The following is a 16,370-nucleotide window of genomic DNA, read 5'->3' on the forward strand; positions in this document are numbered from 1 at the left end:
CTAACGCCCTCGCGCCGGCTCAGGCCACCGCTGCTTTACCGCTTCAGGCTCTGCTCGTTAGCTGCTACGTCGCCGGCCAGCACCGGCGTCTTTGTGCAGCTTCGCAGCAGGGAAAGCAAGGCGTGCGCGGCGGAATCGGAGACAGCGCCTTCCCTAGGTCACAAATTTTTCCAGCACGACTGCTCCGCGTCAGTACCACTGCCCTCCGCCAAACATCTCCCAGCCAGCCCACCCTCCGTCATCCACCATTATACGCGCACGCGTGCCATTTTTCGCCGTCGTTCCTGGCTGCCTCGTGCAAGCGCTCCACTTGGTCGTCCGGCTGAGGCTGAAGCGGTGGGCCCTGCGATCTGCACACCTGCCCTGGTCGCCGCGTGAAATTGCCGGCGCCAGCCAAACTTCATCAATAGCACGGCTCACTATTGCTTGTCGCTCTGCCACCCACCCACCAGCAAGTCAGCAGCAGCCCACGCCGTGTCCCGCGCTCCAGACTCCATCTCATCTCTCTCCACCGCTGCTCCATCCAGCAAGCAATCCACCGCGGCTGCCCCTCGACTCTCATCGCGCATTCCCGCCTCCATCCCAAGAGAGACCCACCCGGCTCCGCAAGCTCCTTCGAGGCCCGTCGTTCCCCAACGCCAAAGAGTAGTCCTTGTGCCGCCGACGCGTCCTGTCTGCGCCTGTCCCACCACCCTCGCAAGGCCACTCCCTCGAATGGTCCAGCGGCCCGCACCACTAATTGGTCGCGTCTCCCCCTTCCTCCACCGTAATACACAGCTATCATGGACGACCGCTTCCGCCAACCTGGCAACGCCCAGTACCCATCTCTAGGCCAGTCCTACAATGGCACTCAGCAGAACACCCTGCCGCCGCTGGGCAGCGCCCAGCAGTATCCCTCCATGTACAATCACCACAACAGCAACCCGCAGACGCCAATCACGCCTCACACGCCTGTCACCACTTCCGCGAGCTCAGGCGCCTCCATCCCGCCCATCGCACCCCAGCATCCACCTCTGCGCCCGCTCCAGCCATCGCCCTCGTACCTGCTCACCACCTCGTCGTACTCCCAGGCACCTCTCCTTCCCACATCAGGCGCGCACTCCAACGCCCTGGGCCAGAACCCCCTCACTGCCGGGCTGCAAGATGTACGTGCTGGTGGTATGGCCATGGGACATCCTGCACTCTACCCTCACCCACCAGTCCTCTCCAACCAAGACTCTGAGCCTGTACACGTTGTCGGGCAGCAAGGACGTCGCGGCGTGCTGCCCACCCATCCTGGCCGCCCCAGCCCCGCTGTCGGTAAGACCATCACGAACCCGACCAAGAACGCCGAGGGAAAGTACGAGTGCCCTCACTGCAACAAGACATACCTTCACCTGAAGCATCTCAAGCGCCATCTTCTGCGACGTGAGTCCACCCCGAGATGACGCGTCATCTACCATTGCTAACGATTTTAGACACGGGTGAGCGGCCATATCAGTGCCATCTGTGCAAGGACACATTTTCGCGCAGCGACATCCTGAAGCGCCACTTCCAAAAGTGCTCGATTCGTCGCGGTAACCCTACCGGTGCGAGCCATCTGCAAAATGCGCAGTCCCACCTGCAAAAGAACCGACAGCCGAGCAGCGCAGAGGCCAACTCGTATCTCAACCACATGGGCACGTCTATGCCTTACTCAGACAACGCTTATGGCAGTACGACGCTTGGCAACATGCAGCCCATGGCCTCGATGCAGACTGACGGATATGGCGATGGCCTTCCCCCCATGAATTCGCATCAATCCATGTCTGCGAGAACTTCCAGGTCCAACAGTCTTATTCGCCCCGGCAGCGGAGTCGAAGAGAACCGCAGAAGCATGTCCGCTCTTGACATGGGACATGCGCGTCTCAACTTCAACGACTTTCGCTCAACCAACGGTATGACGAACAACATCTCGCACGATATGAGCCCCTATGGTAACCAACAAAGCCAGCCTGCGACGGCCGTTACCAATGGTCAACCACACTACAGCTATGATAGTGCCATGGGACACCAGGAAATCACCCCGACTAGCATGTCCGTGAAGCAGGAAGAAGCGGACCCCGCCTCCTACGGACGCCCCAATCTGCCCAGTGTCAACGGTCTCGCCAATGGTCAGGACCGTTCAGCGCATTGGAACGGGTCGTTCAGTGCTAATGGTGACGGCCAACCCCAGGATAACTTCCTCATGAACTCAAGTATGGCGAGTGGTCCACACCCCACTAAAGCGGGAGGTGTTCTGACTGTCAACAACTTCTAGACCCTAGATGATACCCAGTGTGATGCAATGCTTGGTGGACTGTACTCGGATTCTGGATTTGCTGCTTCCGACTCTGTTCTTGCCAATTGGGATTTTGGTCCAATCGACCCGCTGCGTAGAAAGGCGACCGTCTTAGTGGCTTTTTGCTTTCCTGAACCTTCTAAGTTGATTCCCGGATCAAATGCCGCTCATGGCTACGAAGCACTCAAGGGATTGTTAACGGCGGATAACTTGAAGCACTTTCTCGAGCTGTACAAACATTATCAAAACCATTGGCCAATGATCCATTCTTCCCTCGATTTATTTAATGCGTACGACGGCCTCATTCTCAGCATGGTCTGCATTGGAGCGGTGTATTCGGAGAGGATAGGTGTAAAAGAGGTTCGCTGGTTGATGGAATTGGTGAGAGCATCGGTATTCAGGTCCTCACGGCTGTACAAGGGGGCCTCTGAAAGAGCTAGGGATGTAGAAAAAAGCGTGCCACTTTCTGGTGATATTCAAGAGGTCCAGGCTTTGGTGCATATTCATTCGTTGTTCGTGTGGCATGGTAATCAGAAGCAGAGGCAGCAGGCTCGGGAGGAATTCTGGATCCTTGCTAGCATCGTACAGCAGCTGGGGTTGTTGCGAACTTTCCCCAGTGGGCATTCGAACGCGAGCGCACTCCATCAGCCTGGACCGATCAATGTGAGCGATGTCACCACCTGGTCCTGGGAAGAGTGGCTGGAGCAGGAGACACGGATACGTGTGATGTATCTTGTGTTCCTAATCGATGCTTCTCTTGCCATATTCTTCAACGCCCAGCCACAATTCGACATCTACGACATTCAGCTTCCTTTGCCAGCTGATGATGCGGCCTGGGATGCCAAAACTGCGCAGATCTGTGCAAATGCACTAGGCCTCCAAGGTGAAATAGCACAAGTGCAGAACCATGCCGGAAGTCGACGCGCGAAACAGCTCATCATGTCGGAAGTCCTCCTTTTGCTTCATCAAGGAAGTAACCTGCCTCACCGAGCCACGAATGTCTACTCCAAATTCGTTCTGATACATGCCATCCACATCCAGATTTTTATGCTTCAACGTCAGCTATCTAGCTCCTCCCGACTGTCGTCCAGCGGCGCCAGCACGCCTCAATCGTACCACGACGAGACAACTAGTGGCGGCAGCAGCGGTGCTGTTACTCCGACCGATGGTAATGGTGCTCAATACCCACAATTTCAGGGTATGCTACGCAGTACTATGTGCGCTCTTATGCTTTGGAAGAAGCAGTGGGACTCAGACATGCAGCTTCAGTATGGTACCAAGCAAAGGCCTCTCGGCTTTTGCCGGGACGGAATCCACTATTACTTCCTGGCTAAAATCTTTCTTCAAAATTCTCGTCGCGAGGACTGGACAGCCACACCAGACGCTCGGTTCCAACAAGTCTTCAACCAGCTCAAGTACATTCGGACACATGTGGCGTCCGATTCAACTTCCAAAAACCTGGATATCGGTAGCGTTACAACGATCAACGACGATTATGGCCTGGCAGATCTCACATTAAACATGAAGCTTCTGTTTACACCTGTTTTCGATACCCTGACAAGTTGAAGATGGCATTCGAGCTTCTCGACAACGATTCCAACAGCATTTCCGCACCACATACCCGAACACAATAATCCCCGTCTTCCAGAGGCGGTTTCACAAACCTCGCGTCCTGTTACGATCCACAAGCATTGCATCTACCATCACACACTACACGGACCAAATCTTATTGGGCTTTAGCTGGGTTTTCCAGCAAGTCTGCATTACACATAGGCGTTTTTAGAGTTTCAAAATTTCCGGAAATCATTTCTCAGAGAGCGCCTCAAAGCGCCTCATCGAGCATAACGACAAGGTGGTTTGCGTTTGCATTTACGACCATGTTGCTTTTAGCAATGAGCAAAAAGCATAGATGTTCTCCTCACGGCGTGCATTTTCACGGCGCAAAACAGGGGTCTACTCAATTTGCAACGGCAAACTAGACGCGACGGAGACATGAGTTTGAATTTTCAACCAAAAAGAAAGAGAAAGGTATCAATGTTGTGGGGTGTGCGCATTTTTGGTCAAATTGGCTGGCTTGCTCCAGCCCACCTGTCTGTTCTTGTATATTTGGCCCAACAACCCTGGTTTTTGGGGCTTTTTTTGCAATTCATGGTTGAGTCGCGCGAGCAAAGTACCGAATAGAAATAGATAAACCATAGCTCGGCAAGCGCAGCCGGAAGAAAAGTAGGAATGAAACACTTTGAACACCGAATATATTCTCCACAGCTAAATGCATGCCATTGTCACACACATCCACACTCGGTTGGCGAATCCGTCGACAAATCGAGCACAACGAAGTCGTAAAGGGAGACATGGATCACATCGGAATGCGAGTTCCAGAAAGGTGATGAAGCGGAGGGTTGGCGATCGCTTCGACATGGGCTTCAGGTAAAATTGCCATGCACACCCAGCTACTTCCACTGTGATTGCTTGTATTGATCAAATTCCGAGTCAGTCTCCAGCTTCAACACTCAAAGAATGGGTTGAGGTTCGGACCGTGTTTGAAGTGCAGTTTCAGCCTGCCACTGCCTGCCAAACCTCACACACTTGCTTTAGAGTTTGCGCACCGGCTAAAATGTGGTCTGTGGTCGATTGCGTCTCGCCTCCTGCGGTCCCAAGCCCCATCATCAATGCGCGTGCCCAGCGTCCCGGAGCCGCAAAATGGACGTCATGTGACTCACCGAACTGCTTCACGCGTTTCTTCATGAGGGTAGTGCGGGGCACAGGCAGTGCATGTACCTTGCGAGTGGGTGACAGGACTGGGGTAGACAAAGGTTCCCTGCGGTCCGCGTGGTTTCATAGCTGTCGTGTGCGTGTGCGCTAGGCTACCCGCGTATATCATGCCGATGAGGTTGTCAAAGGCGAACTGGGTGTGCTACTCTTGCGAACGCTCGGAGATCGTCGCGTACCTTCGTCTCCAACTTAGATTAGGGGAGTAGCATATCTTCGTTCACCAAGTTTTGTCGGTCGCGAGCTATGCCATGTTCGACAACAGCGTGTTGATGAGTAGCCTGTGGCATGCAAAGGCCATGCAGGTGATGCAGGACCGCTGTGCATGATGGGTGTGGCGAGCCTGCCTGCAGGGGCATAGGGGGTCGTATTTCATCCGTGGAGCGCTGCGAGGGAAATCTGGGGAAGCCTAAAAGGATAATGCGTGCCCAGCTGGCTGAGGCGTTCAGGCACGCTCTTTGAACCTCTTTCCTGTCGCTCTTGGAATTTCACCTTCTTTTGCGTGTGTGCGTGCTTGAAGCGGAAGCTGAAAGCTTACGGGCACACAACTTATGTTTCTCTGAGACAGTGTCTTGGAGCTGGTTCTATTCTTATTGAAATGTATCTGAGACCGGGGACGGTCGTAGTGGTGGTGGGGGTGACGTTAACGAGCTTGTCGACGATCATTGTGTTGTTAAGGTATGTCGACAACAACAGTAATATGTGGTCGACCTCTTGACTGATCCGGTGAACAGATACTACTGCCGTTGGTATCGTATGGGCGTCATCGGAGCCACTGACCATCTGATGTTCATCGCTTTGGTCAGTCCAAGATATTCGATGGACAAGACAGACACTTACACAGCATAGCTACTCACCTGGGGCAACACTGTTGTCAACTACTACCAAGATCAAACAAGCAGCAAATTTAAACCTAGCTTCTTCCGCATGCCTGTAAGACCTCGTCCGCATATCTGCCGACGCTTAATGCTCATGTTGGCGTAGGAGAAAAGACCGCAGATAGAAGTTGCCCTTCGAGGCACATTACTCGGATGGTATATCTACCGCATGATATACGGCGTCGCCCTTTGCTTCGTCAAGCTGTCTATCCTCTTCTTCTACCGCGCCATCGCCTCCCATCGCGCCTTTCGCCGCACCGTCTACGGCACCATCGTCTTCGTTATCGCCTACACGTTCGCCACCACCCTCGCCGCTGCCTTTCAGTGCGAGAATCCAGCCCAGAGCTTCGATGTCACAGGCTACCTCTCACAGTTCGACGGCGACCCCAACACTAAGAAGCCGCATTTCAAATGCTACGACCCTACACGCCTCTGGCTTTTCACGAGCGCAGTCAACCTCTTCACCGACGTCCTCATCTTACTACTACCTATCCCAACGCTGTTAGGTCTTCGGGTCCCCATGAACAAGCGCCTCGCCCTCGTAGGTATTTTCTCCGTCGGCATTATGGCCATCGTCGCCAGCTGCGTACGCATGTGGGTCATGGCGCTCTGGGCCGAATCCCCGCAGAACAGCGCTCTCTTCGGCTCCGATCTGCTCCTATGGGGCCAGGTCGAGGTCAACAGCGGCATCGTGTCTGCCTCTGTGCCCTTCCTGCGCCTGTTCTTCCGCGGTCGCGAGCGCGACCCGGACGAGAAACCCATTGCCAGGCGCAAGGTCAGGGAGATTAGCCCGCCAAACGTGGCATACCAAGGTGGCGGAAAGCCGTTGAGGATACAGAGCGTGGAGTTCTTCGAACAGGAGAGGGCGAGGAAGGGGGATGAGGAGGCGGGGAATGGGAGTTGGAGTCCTGACAGTCCTGAGTGGGGAGGGTTCATCACCGTGCCAGCGAGTCTGAGTAGTGGGAGTCGGGGGAGTGCGATGCTGGAGACACCTGTGAAGGCGCACACGACGGTTTAGGGAGTGGCAAGGAAGAAGAAAATGCATTTACTCCGGAAGTAATATAATGTGTAGTGGAGTTGGTGCAGTAGCTGGCTACTGTGTCGCTGCCTGTGTGTCGATTGAAAACATGGTATGTCCGCCTCTTGTACTTGGTTCACTGCTACATGGACATCCGGAACTGAACTTTCCTAGGAAGAGGCCGAGGATTGATCCGGATTCGAGACTGGATGGCTGGAACATGAGCTGAGATTTACCAAGGTCTGAGCGAGGCTACCTTGAGAATGTTTGATCTTTGTTGCGCCGAAAGGATACTCTGTACATTATGTCGATGTGATCTAAATATACTACAATGCATTCAGTGATGGGACAGAGAGGGCGAGGCTTCTGAAGGGGCGATCACTTGATGGTGCATATTAGGCTAACCGAGCCCCAGCTGTCAAACTCCCGCACCATGCACATGTGCCCAGGTGGCTCCCGATAGACCATCTCGAACGTCCACGGCGCTCCGGACGCTCTACGTTGGAAAATAGCAGCACGAGTCACCGTACCAGGCCACATGTGGGGAGGCGCCAACAGCTCGCCCAGATTCGCGTCTGTGCTGCGCCGCAGCGATCACGCTCGCCATCCACCCAGCATCCGGCCCCAAGCGCCGACCTGCATCCTGCATTCCGCCCTCACTGATCTATCTTCAACTCAAGTGAATAGCGTCTTTCACTCCCTTACCTCTATCTTTTTGTACAGCAGAATTACCCCGCCCCTTCATGTTGTGACGCGCAGCTAACTCCACAACCGTGGCTTCCTCACGCTTCTCTCGCCTGTTCCTGGTCGCGGTCGCCCTCTTCATCTCCTTCTCCGCAATCCTGGCGACTCTCCGCTTTGGCGTCCGCGCTCCCTCCATCCTCAACTACCTCAGACCCGCCAGGAACCCTTTCCAGTCGCAGTCTCAGCGCCCGCTCACCAACAGCAGCATGGCGCCCGCCATCTACAAGAAGCCCCCGCAGCTGCCGCCCAAGTTCACGGCCACGCCCGACAGCTTGGTCAAGGATACAAAGGCCTTGGTATGTTCATTCGCTCATTACAACCCCCGCTTGTGCATTTACTCGTATCTGTGAATGATGCGCGAGGTGTAGCACTCTAGTCACTGAGCTGACGTCGCCAAGATTGACAGGTCGCGGAAAATACAGGATGGTCTTGTGAAGGACGTAACGACCGCGAGCGCCAACTTCAAGAATGTCCTCCTTCCCGTAGCGCTCGACGACAACAAGATGGCCATCGAGTCCCACATCATCGGCTTCTACCAAGCCGTGTCCACGGATAAAGCCCTCCGCGATGCGTCGACCGAGGCAGAGAAGTTGCTGGACGATTTCAGTATCGAATCTAGCATGCGCGAGGACGTCTTCAGGCTCATCGACGCCGTCCTACAGAAGAAGGAGTCCCTGGATGCGGAGTCGCAGCGACTGCTCGAGAAAGACCACAAGTCATACATCCGGAACGGCCTCAACCTACCTGCGGGTCCAAAGCGCGACCGCTTTAAGGAGATCAAACAGCGGCTGAGCGCTATCAGCATCGAGTTCCAGAAGAATCTCAACGAGGAACAGGGTGGCATTTGGTTCACCAGAGAAGAGCTGGACGGTGTGCCCGATGATGTTGTGGACGGATTGAAGGTTGGCGAGGGCGAGACCAAGGGCAAGCTTTGGCTGACGTTCAAATACCCGGATCTGTTCCCCACGTTGAAGTACGCCACCAATGCGGAAACGCGCAAGCGTGTCTTTGTCGAGAACGAAAACAAATGCAATGACAACGTGCCTTTGTTCCGCGAGGCTATTCTCCTCCGGGATGAAGCCGCCCGCCTCCTTGGATACAACAATCATGCCGAGTTCCGGATAGAAGACAAGATGGCTAAGACGCCCAAGACAGTCGATGATTTCTTGGGAGACTTGCGCACGCGCCTTGCACCTGGCGGTCAGACGGAGATCAAGAAGCTATTGGAGCTGAAGCAGGAAGACCTCAAGGCGCGGAGTCTAGGTGATGATAACTCCAAGTACTTCCTCTGGGATCACCGCTACTACGACCGATTGATGCTGGAGAGGGATTTCCAGCTCGACCAGCAGGTTATTGCCGAGTACTTCCCTCTTCAAACCACCATCCAGGGTATGCTGAAGATTTTCGAAGAGCTCTTTGGTTTGGCATTCGTCGAAATTACTGGCGAGGACCGTACCGCACTGGCCGATGGAGGAAAGGGCTCGGATATTGTCTGGCACGAAGACGTTCAAGTCTTCAGCGTGTGGGATGATGAAGGCGAAGGCGCCGGCTTCGTTGGCTATCTCTACTTGGATCTTTTCCCCCGTGACGGCAAGTACGGTCATGCGGCGAACTTCAACCTACAGCCCGGTTACATTGACGAGAATGGCAAACGACGCTACCCTGCCACGGCTCTTGTATGCAACTTCTCAAAGCCGACACCGAAGAAGCCATCGCTGCTCAAACACGACGAGGTAGTCACGCTTTTCCATGAGCTCGGTCACGGTATTCACGACCTTGTCTCGAAGACCACCTACTCGCGCTTTCACGGCACGAATACGGTTCGCGACTTTGTGGAAGCGCCCAGTCAAATGTTGGAGAACTGGTGCTGGACGCCTTCGCAACTGCGGTCTCTATCACATCATTACTCGCATCTCTCCCCTGAATACGAGGCTGCATACAAAGAAGCATCAGGTGCAGACAAGAAGCCCGCTGATCAGATTCCCAATTCACTCATCGCGAACTTGATCAACACAAAGCATGTCAATGATGCGCTGTTCAACCTGAGGCAGCTCCACTTCGGCATGTTTGATATGACTGTTCACGAGCCAAAGAGCCACGAAGACATTGAGAAATTGGATATAACGAGTACCTACAACAGGCTTAGGCACGAGATCTCACAACTTAATGGACCTGAGGCCCTTGGTGGCGACTGGACCTGGGGCAACGGACAGGCTACGTTCGGTCACCTGATTGGCGGTTATGACGCTGGGTAAGTTGAACTCCGGGTGTCCGACCACCACAACCACAAGCTAATATATGTGGTAGTTATTACGGTTATCTTTCATCGCAGGTCTATTCTACAGATATGTTCTACTCGGTCTTTAAGGAGGATCCGATGAACGGCAAGGAAGGTCGACGGTACAGGCACACTGTCCTCGAGCGCGGTGGTAGCAAGGAGGAGATGGATATCTTGGAGGAATTCTTAGGACGCAAGCCGAGTACTGAGGCTTTCTACAAGGAGCTCGGCATCTCGAAATAGAGGTGCGGGTTTAGAGGAGGCGATGATATACCACACTAGCTTGCATTGTGGCAGCTAGGCCATCAGATCTTGAAAATGAATTCGTTCCCGAGTTGCAATGATGCAGGGAGCGAACACTCGAGTCTCAGAACGTGGATGACATGTAACCTGTCAATAGTACATGCGTGCTCTCAACGTCAACATGAGGTACTGACAGTGCATTATGGGATGTTTTGCTGGTGGCCGCATTGCGGCAACAATCCAGAGGTCGTTTATGCTCAGATGACAGAGTCTAGGCTACGCACTGTCTTGACTGCGAACGTGATGTTCCCCCGTAGTTGACAATTAATAGTGGGACTACTCCGAGACGCCCGCGGAGGGGTACACGGATCCCTGTTGCCCCACTATGAACAACACTTATCTTCCTGCGCTGCACCAGATTGTTGTAACTTTCTTGACACACAAAAGCCTATGCGCAAACTGCTGCTCAGGACCGCAATCGCACGCACGCCTGGACCCTGCTCCCCACCATCGCGAGCGTCCCACATCACGGACGCATTCCGCCTCTACACCCATCACTCCTGCACGACCCCAACATCCACCATGGCCGACATCACCCTCTCTAGCCTCTCTTATATATCCCGCGAAGAGCTCGCCGAGCAACTACGTAATTCGTCCTCCGCATCGTTCCTCCCCTCCAACCTCGCCATCATCGACGTACGAGACAGCGACCACATCGGCGGGCACATCCGAGGCAGCACATGGGTCCCTTCTAACGAGCTGGACTACAAGACCCCTGAACTCGTGCGGAGTCTCAGGGACAAGGATATGGTGGTGTTTCATTGTGCGTTGAGTCAGCAAAGGGGGCCGAGCGCGGCATTGAGGTATCTGAGGGAGAAGAGGAGGTTAGATCCGGGGAGTAGGAGTGAGGCGAAGAATGGGGCGGAGGTCAGGGAGGGCGGAAAAGAGAAAGAGGGGAGGGGAAGGCGCAAAAGGTACTGGTGCTGAGGGGTGGGTTTACTCAGTGGCAGGAGAAGTATGGGCCGGATAAACAGTTGACGGAGGCGTGGCAGAAGGATATTTGGGAGTTTGGGTATTGAAAGGAGAGGAGAGGAGCAAGACCACTGGTCGAGAGCAGCACCGTGCGATTTGACTTGGGTGCATATTCAAGATAAGGCGGAGGTCGAAGCATAGGGCGGAGACGTGACAGCCCATGATGTTCCTGGTCAATGTTTGGAACGATGTCAAACCCAACATGACGTTGACGATAGCCACTTTGGTCGAAAAGTCTCGGTACCGCAACCATGGGTACCACCATACAGCAATCCAACATCAACAATACAATTTTTGCCAAAAGGCAACACCAAAACGTCTCAGTACTTTCCAATTCAGATTCGTCCAGCCACAGTCGCCTCAAAATACCAGACCACACTACAGCACCGCGAGATCACCCTTTATTCCACCGCTTACCTAGAGATGGCGGCGAAAAGGTACATGACTTCTGCGAGGTAGAGGGAGACGATGGGGGCTTAAGTGGGACGAGTAGTTCCTGCCGGGGAAGTGAGATCGACTGGTTGATTTGGTGTAGTGGCGAAGGGGCGTGGTGGAAGGTCTATTGATATGGAAAATGAATAGGAGGGTGATGGTGTTGGGGCTCGACGTGATGATTGCGCAGGCCATTCCGAAGTTTGAAGACGATACAGCACGACGATGATGGAAGCGCGGTCGTGAATCGGAAAATCGCATCTACATTTATCAATGCCGCCACCACAAACATGCAGCAAGGTTACCATCACTGCCTTATCATCAGTGCAATAGACTCCTATCCACCCCCCAATGACAACCACGCACATACCAAACGCCGTCTGTTACAATCATGCCTCTCCAAAACCAGCACTCATACATTGCGCAGCGGCCCTACAGACGCCTACCACGCGATCTGTTCCCCGCAGTTTCACGCTCCATCATTTCCAGCAGCGCGTCTTCGCACTTGTCATCAATCCTCGCACCACTGACTCCTCCAAACCAACGTTTACCACAAACCCCCCTACAAGACCGCCCGCTTCAGCCCCTACCAACACTCCACAAGCATCTCCGCTACCTCTCAGCCCTCCCAATAACACCAACGACCCTACCACTCCAAGCGACCTTCCCTTGTGCCGCGCACCGCTGCGCGACTATCTTCTTCCGTCGGAACCCCAAGTCCAGCGCCGGCATGCTGTGCCGCAAGCATGAGCGGCTTCTCCACGAGAGCTGCACTATCATGCATGCGAGCTGGTTCCAAGATGGAGAGACTGCGATGGGTTTGACGCCGGTGCTGTACGTAATGTGGCAGGGGAGGATGTTGAAAGCGAGGGAGAGCGGGAAGAAAGTGGGACCGGGGAGGGATTGTGTGTTTGTGCATCAATCTGGTGTGCATGAGACACATATCTTATAGATTATCTACCGCCTTCCACTTCTCCACTAACTCCTTCCTCTTCCGCTGCACAGGCCATACATGCGCCCCCAGCATCTTCTCAAACACACCCAGCAAACACCCGCGCTCGCGCTCATCCGTGAAGTAATCCCCATACAGCGAGATGGCCATGGTCGCTGAGACCAGTGCAGGCTTACAAGCCGGGTTGCTAAACGCAATACCACATAGCTTGAGAATAATTCCGCGGACGAGAGCCTCCGCCTTGCGCTGCATAGCACGCGTGACCGCAGGGGTGGATGGCGTGTTACTAGAGGGCTTTTCGGCGACGAGTATCATGCGTGCCAGCTCTAAATGCTGGACCGACACAATTTGCGCGTCGGACGCGTACCAGATTGAGGGGAACGCTTCATTTTGGGCCGGGTCGGCGGCGCGGGAGTAGATGGGCATCAAGTCGGAGGCATAGCGGTCCTTGAAGTGTTGCTGCTCTACATGTAATCTGACTGTGTTATATTAGCTTCAACAAGGAAGTAGAGAAGCTTGGATTAGTATACTCCACTCTTCATCAGTCTTTGCTCCCCAATTCCATCTCGTGACCTCTGCAGCATGCATTACCAGTCTATTTGCTGTCGACACAGGGCCGAAATGATACTTGTCGAACATCATCTTGGGCGCTTCCTCGCGCATGAAAGACTCATATACTTCTTGTCTGACGGCGATCCAGAATGCGGCGTGCGCTAGTGTTCTATTCGCGAAAGTCGGCAACGATGCGCAGGTGTCTATGATGCCTTGCGTGACGGCAAGGAAGTTCGCTCGCTGTTCCACAGCACTGGTTTCTGGGGTTCGTATGTTACCGGTGGTTTCGGCCTCTTCATACATCTCTTCGTACTGACGCAGGATCACGGCGGCTGCGATGATGTTCTCCTGATATGCTTCGTCTGTAGCGTTGTGGAATTCGAACAGGAAGGGTATGCATTTTAGCATATATTCAACTGCAGTCGTGGTATCTAACGTAGAGAGGAGACTGTCCTGGTAGCATATCCCTTCAGGATTTCTGTATTTTGGGTCGTGGGCTAATCGTCGTGCCGCGACTGCGCATATCGCGTGAAGAAGTGGCGGACATTGCAACGCACGCTTGGGTACAAGGAGCTGAAAAAGTCGACGGTCGTCATTGGTATCGAACTGTCCCTTGCTTAACTCCTGTATTGCGATCAGTTCAGACAAGCATACCAGTTGTGCTATCTCTTCGATGTAGTAGCGGAGAAGACACGCCTCGAGAACATCGGAAAGCGGTTCAATTGAGATGCCAACGAATTGTGCTGGTGTGTTGATGTTATTGCTGTCGAACGTGGTTGCAGGAGAAAGACTTGAAGCACTGGGCTCGTGTGGACCAAACTGAGTACCAGGTAGTGGCGAATGAACGTCTAATTCCTCAGACTCTTCCGCTGTTACGGTAGAGATCATCTGCAGAGCCATACTGTAATGCACGCTGGCACTTGAGCCAGTCGCTACGACAGCAGCTTCTTCAGCATCGTTGACATCGTTAGAGTCATCGATGTTGTCAGCGTGACATCTGGATCGTTTCGGAGGACGTATTTGATGGCCTGAACACATGTCGTCGCCCATGATCGACTCTGCATCTGCTGAGCGGCCGAGTTCAAAGGATCTCGATGTTTCCGCACGCACGTCGTTTATAATACCAGAGTCTCTCGTTTTTGCACTTTCGGTTCCTTGTGTATCAAATTGTACTGTGACCCCATCAGTTCAAGTACGTCAATAGGAAGGAGTGGTGTGTAAGTAATACGGTGCATAGATCCTGTATCAACCCAGTGCTGATCTTTCTTGAAGTCGGCATCGTATTTAGCTGCAGACCCCTGGCGAAAGACGCCTTTTACACGCGTGCACTCGAGGCCTTTGGTCTCGCATCTTCTACATTTGGGTGTCTTGTCGTCGCCTCGTAAGGAAGATTAGCTGTGTCTCAGAGCGCTCTGGGAAGAAGTTACATTTTATGTGTCTACCTGTACCAGAAGTCAAGCATAAGTTTACTGTCGTCTATCTCACATTTTCAACTCAGTCCTCACCTTTACAATTCAAGCAGGCATCAACCGACTTCTTGGACATGGTTTGTCAGGATCAAGGGACGCGTGTCGTGCCCGCGGTGTTCACAGTGTGGCAGATGGGGGAAGTCCTCCGCTAGGGTGGCGCGGGGCATGACAAAATCGTAGTTTTCCCCGCACCTTCCTAGTACCATGCGCAACTGAAATCGGAGGCTGTGCAGCCGCATCAAATGCTTTCATATTCAATTCCATGCTCATGCCACTCGCTTACCCTGCTCATCAAATCTGGACACATTTCCAGAGCTCAGTGCGTCCTGCAGCGCCCTACCAATCTCCATAACTCGGATTCCCTTCTCAAGCGGCAAGGGGACAGGCTCATCCTTCAGCACCGCATTGACAAATTCATTGGCCTCGAGTGCAAAGGCATCCTCGAACCTTTGCCAGTATTCCGGCTGGACCTCATGTCGCATCCCAAGCTTATCTGCTAGAACAACATTATTCTGTGCAGGCACAACATTGACCATGATCTTGCCTTCGGTTCCGGTGATCTCAGTACAGACATCGTGTCCATGAGCCTGGGTTCTCGAGCAGTAGAAGTATGCCATCTTTCCGCCGTAGAACTCGACGACACCAACCGCGTTATCGACATCGCCGTACTGAGCTAGCTCGGGGTGGTGCTTCAGAGTGCCTGTGGCCCAGCATGCCTTGGGGACTGGGTCTGCAAGATACCAGAGGGAGAGGTCAATGTCGTGGATCGCACAGTCGACGAAGATGCCACCGTTGCGTGACGCATACTTTACGAAAAAGCCTGTGGTGTCGCGGAGGTCGCAGGTGTTGGATCGCACGAGGAAGGGCTGGCCTATTGCACCTTGGTCCAGGACTTTGATGGCGGCATCGCGGTAGGAAGCATCGAATCTTCTGCTGAAACCGGCCATAACCTTGAGCTCTGGATGCTTCTTTGCAGCATCGACGACTGATTGTGCCTATCAAGTGTCAGTTGAGAAGGCGTAGCTAAGCTGAAAGATGTACTTCTTCCAATTCTGTGCTCAGGGGCTTCTCGCAAAGAACATGTATGCTCTTGCTCACGGCAGCCAGTGTCTGGCTGGCATGGACATCGGTCGAAGTAGAGATCCACACAGCGTCTAGACCGGCGTGTTGGAGCATCTTGTCGTAGGCATCGTAGACGGCGATACCAAACTCTTTGTATTCGGTGTTGTCGGTTGCCCATTGGATCTCACGAGGCTCGGTGCTGCACACGGCAACGACCCGAGCGCGTGCGACACGGTTGATCAGGGTGTGAACATGGCGTTTGCCCTGCAGTCTGGATGAGAATCATGTTGACGAATGCGAGCAAGAGGAGTCGGGTACCATTCGACCAAGTCCCACGACGGCGATGTTGAGTTGCTTTGCTTCGGTCATGGTTGTGATTTCGTTGGCGACAACAAGGAGAGAGGAGTGTGGTGGTGCTGAATTCGCAGGAGCGTACGGCGCGGATCTTTATACATTGCGCCGCTCCTATGAGTTCTCCGCATCGTCAAGAGGACTGCTAGACGTAGTAATCATTTGGAGATGCATACCAGACAGGAAATCACGGCGTTCGGGGGCGGGAGAGCATGGCGGCGGAGCCCCTTCCCAAAGCGGAGGCGCCAGTGAGAGGCAGGTGCAGAAGGCGGAGCTCCTGCCTGATGCAGC

At 53.8% G+C, this 16,370-nt stretch overlaps 6 protein-coding genes across 6 annotated transcripts; 5 read left to right on the forward strand and 1 right to left on the reverse strand.

Annotated features, from left to right (window-relative positions):
* Positions 1-782: 782 nt before the first annotated feature.
* On the forward strand, positions 783-2,278 carry N0V89_000670 (uncharacterized protein; the record flags this gene model as incomplete). The annotated part of the gene is made up of 2 exons (XM_056209490.1): positions 783-1,407; positions 1,458-2,278. 2 exons carry the CDS (start codon positions 783-785, stop codon positions 2,276-2,278), a joined length of 1,446 nt encoding a protein of 481 aa, XP_056076312.1.
* A 279-nt stretch (positions 2,279-2,557) lies between these two features.
* N0V89_000671 (uncharacterized protein) lies at positions 2,558-3,865 on the forward strand (the record flags this gene model as incomplete). The annotated part of the gene is made up of 1 exon (XM_056209491.1): positions 2,558-3,865. One exon carries the CDS (start codon positions 2,558-2,560, stop codon positions 3,863-3,865), a length of 1,308 nt encoding a protein of 435 aa, XP_056076313.1.
* A 2,130-nt stretch (positions 3,866-5,995) lies between these two features.
* Positions 5,996-6,964, forward strand: N0V89_000672 (uncharacterized protein; the record flags this gene model as incomplete). The annotated part of the gene is made up of 2 exons (XM_056209492.1): positions 5,996-6,001; positions 6,068-6,964. 2 exons carry the CDS (start codon positions 5,996-5,998, stop codon positions 6,962-6,964), a joined length of 903 nt encoding a protein of 300 aa, XP_056076314.1.
* A 950-nt stretch (positions 6,965-7,914) lies between these two features.
* PRD1 (metalloendopeptidase) lies at positions 7,915-10,229 on the forward strand (the record flags this gene model as incomplete). Its single annotated transcript, XM_056209493.1, has 3 exons — positions 7,915-8,004; positions 8,107-9,959; positions 10,016-10,229. The coding sequence occupies 3 exons, from the start codon at positions 7,915-7,917 to the stop codon at positions 10,227-10,229; spliced, it is 2,157 nt and encodes a 718-aa protein (XP_056076315.1).
* A 582-nt stretch (positions 10,230-10,811) lies between these two features.
* ibp1 (Cdc25 phosphatase Ibp1) lies at positions 10,812-11,131 on the forward strand (the record flags this gene model as incomplete). Its single annotated transcript, XM_056209494.1, has 2 exons — positions 10,812-11,042; positions 11,072-11,131. 2 exons carry the CDS (start codon positions 10,812-10,814, stop codon positions 11,129-11,131), a joined length of 291 nt encoding a protein of 96 aa, XP_056076316.1.
* Positions 11,132-12,639: 1,508 nt separating this feature from the next.
* On the reverse strand, positions 12,640-16,097 carry N0V89_000675 (uncharacterized protein; the record flags this gene model as incomplete). Its single annotated transcript, XM_056209495.1, has 5 exons — positions 12,640-13,124; positions 13,176-14,369; positions 14,950-15,661; positions 15,708-15,992; positions 16,047-16,097. The coding sequence occupies 5 exons, from the start codon at positions 16,095-16,097 to the stop codon at positions 12,640-12,642; spliced, it is 2,727 nt and encodes a 908-aa protein (XP_056076317.1).
* Positions 16,098-16,370: the final 273 nt, after the last annotated feature.

This window comes from Didymosphaeria variabile (assembly GCF_027946475.1).
Source record: "Didymosphaeria variabile strain IMI 356815 chromosome Unknown scaffold_1, whole genome shotgun sequence".
Lineage (NCBI taxonomy): Eukaryota > Fungi > Ascomycota > Dothideomycetes > Pleosporales > Didymosphaeriaceae > Didymosphaeria > Didymosphaeria variabile.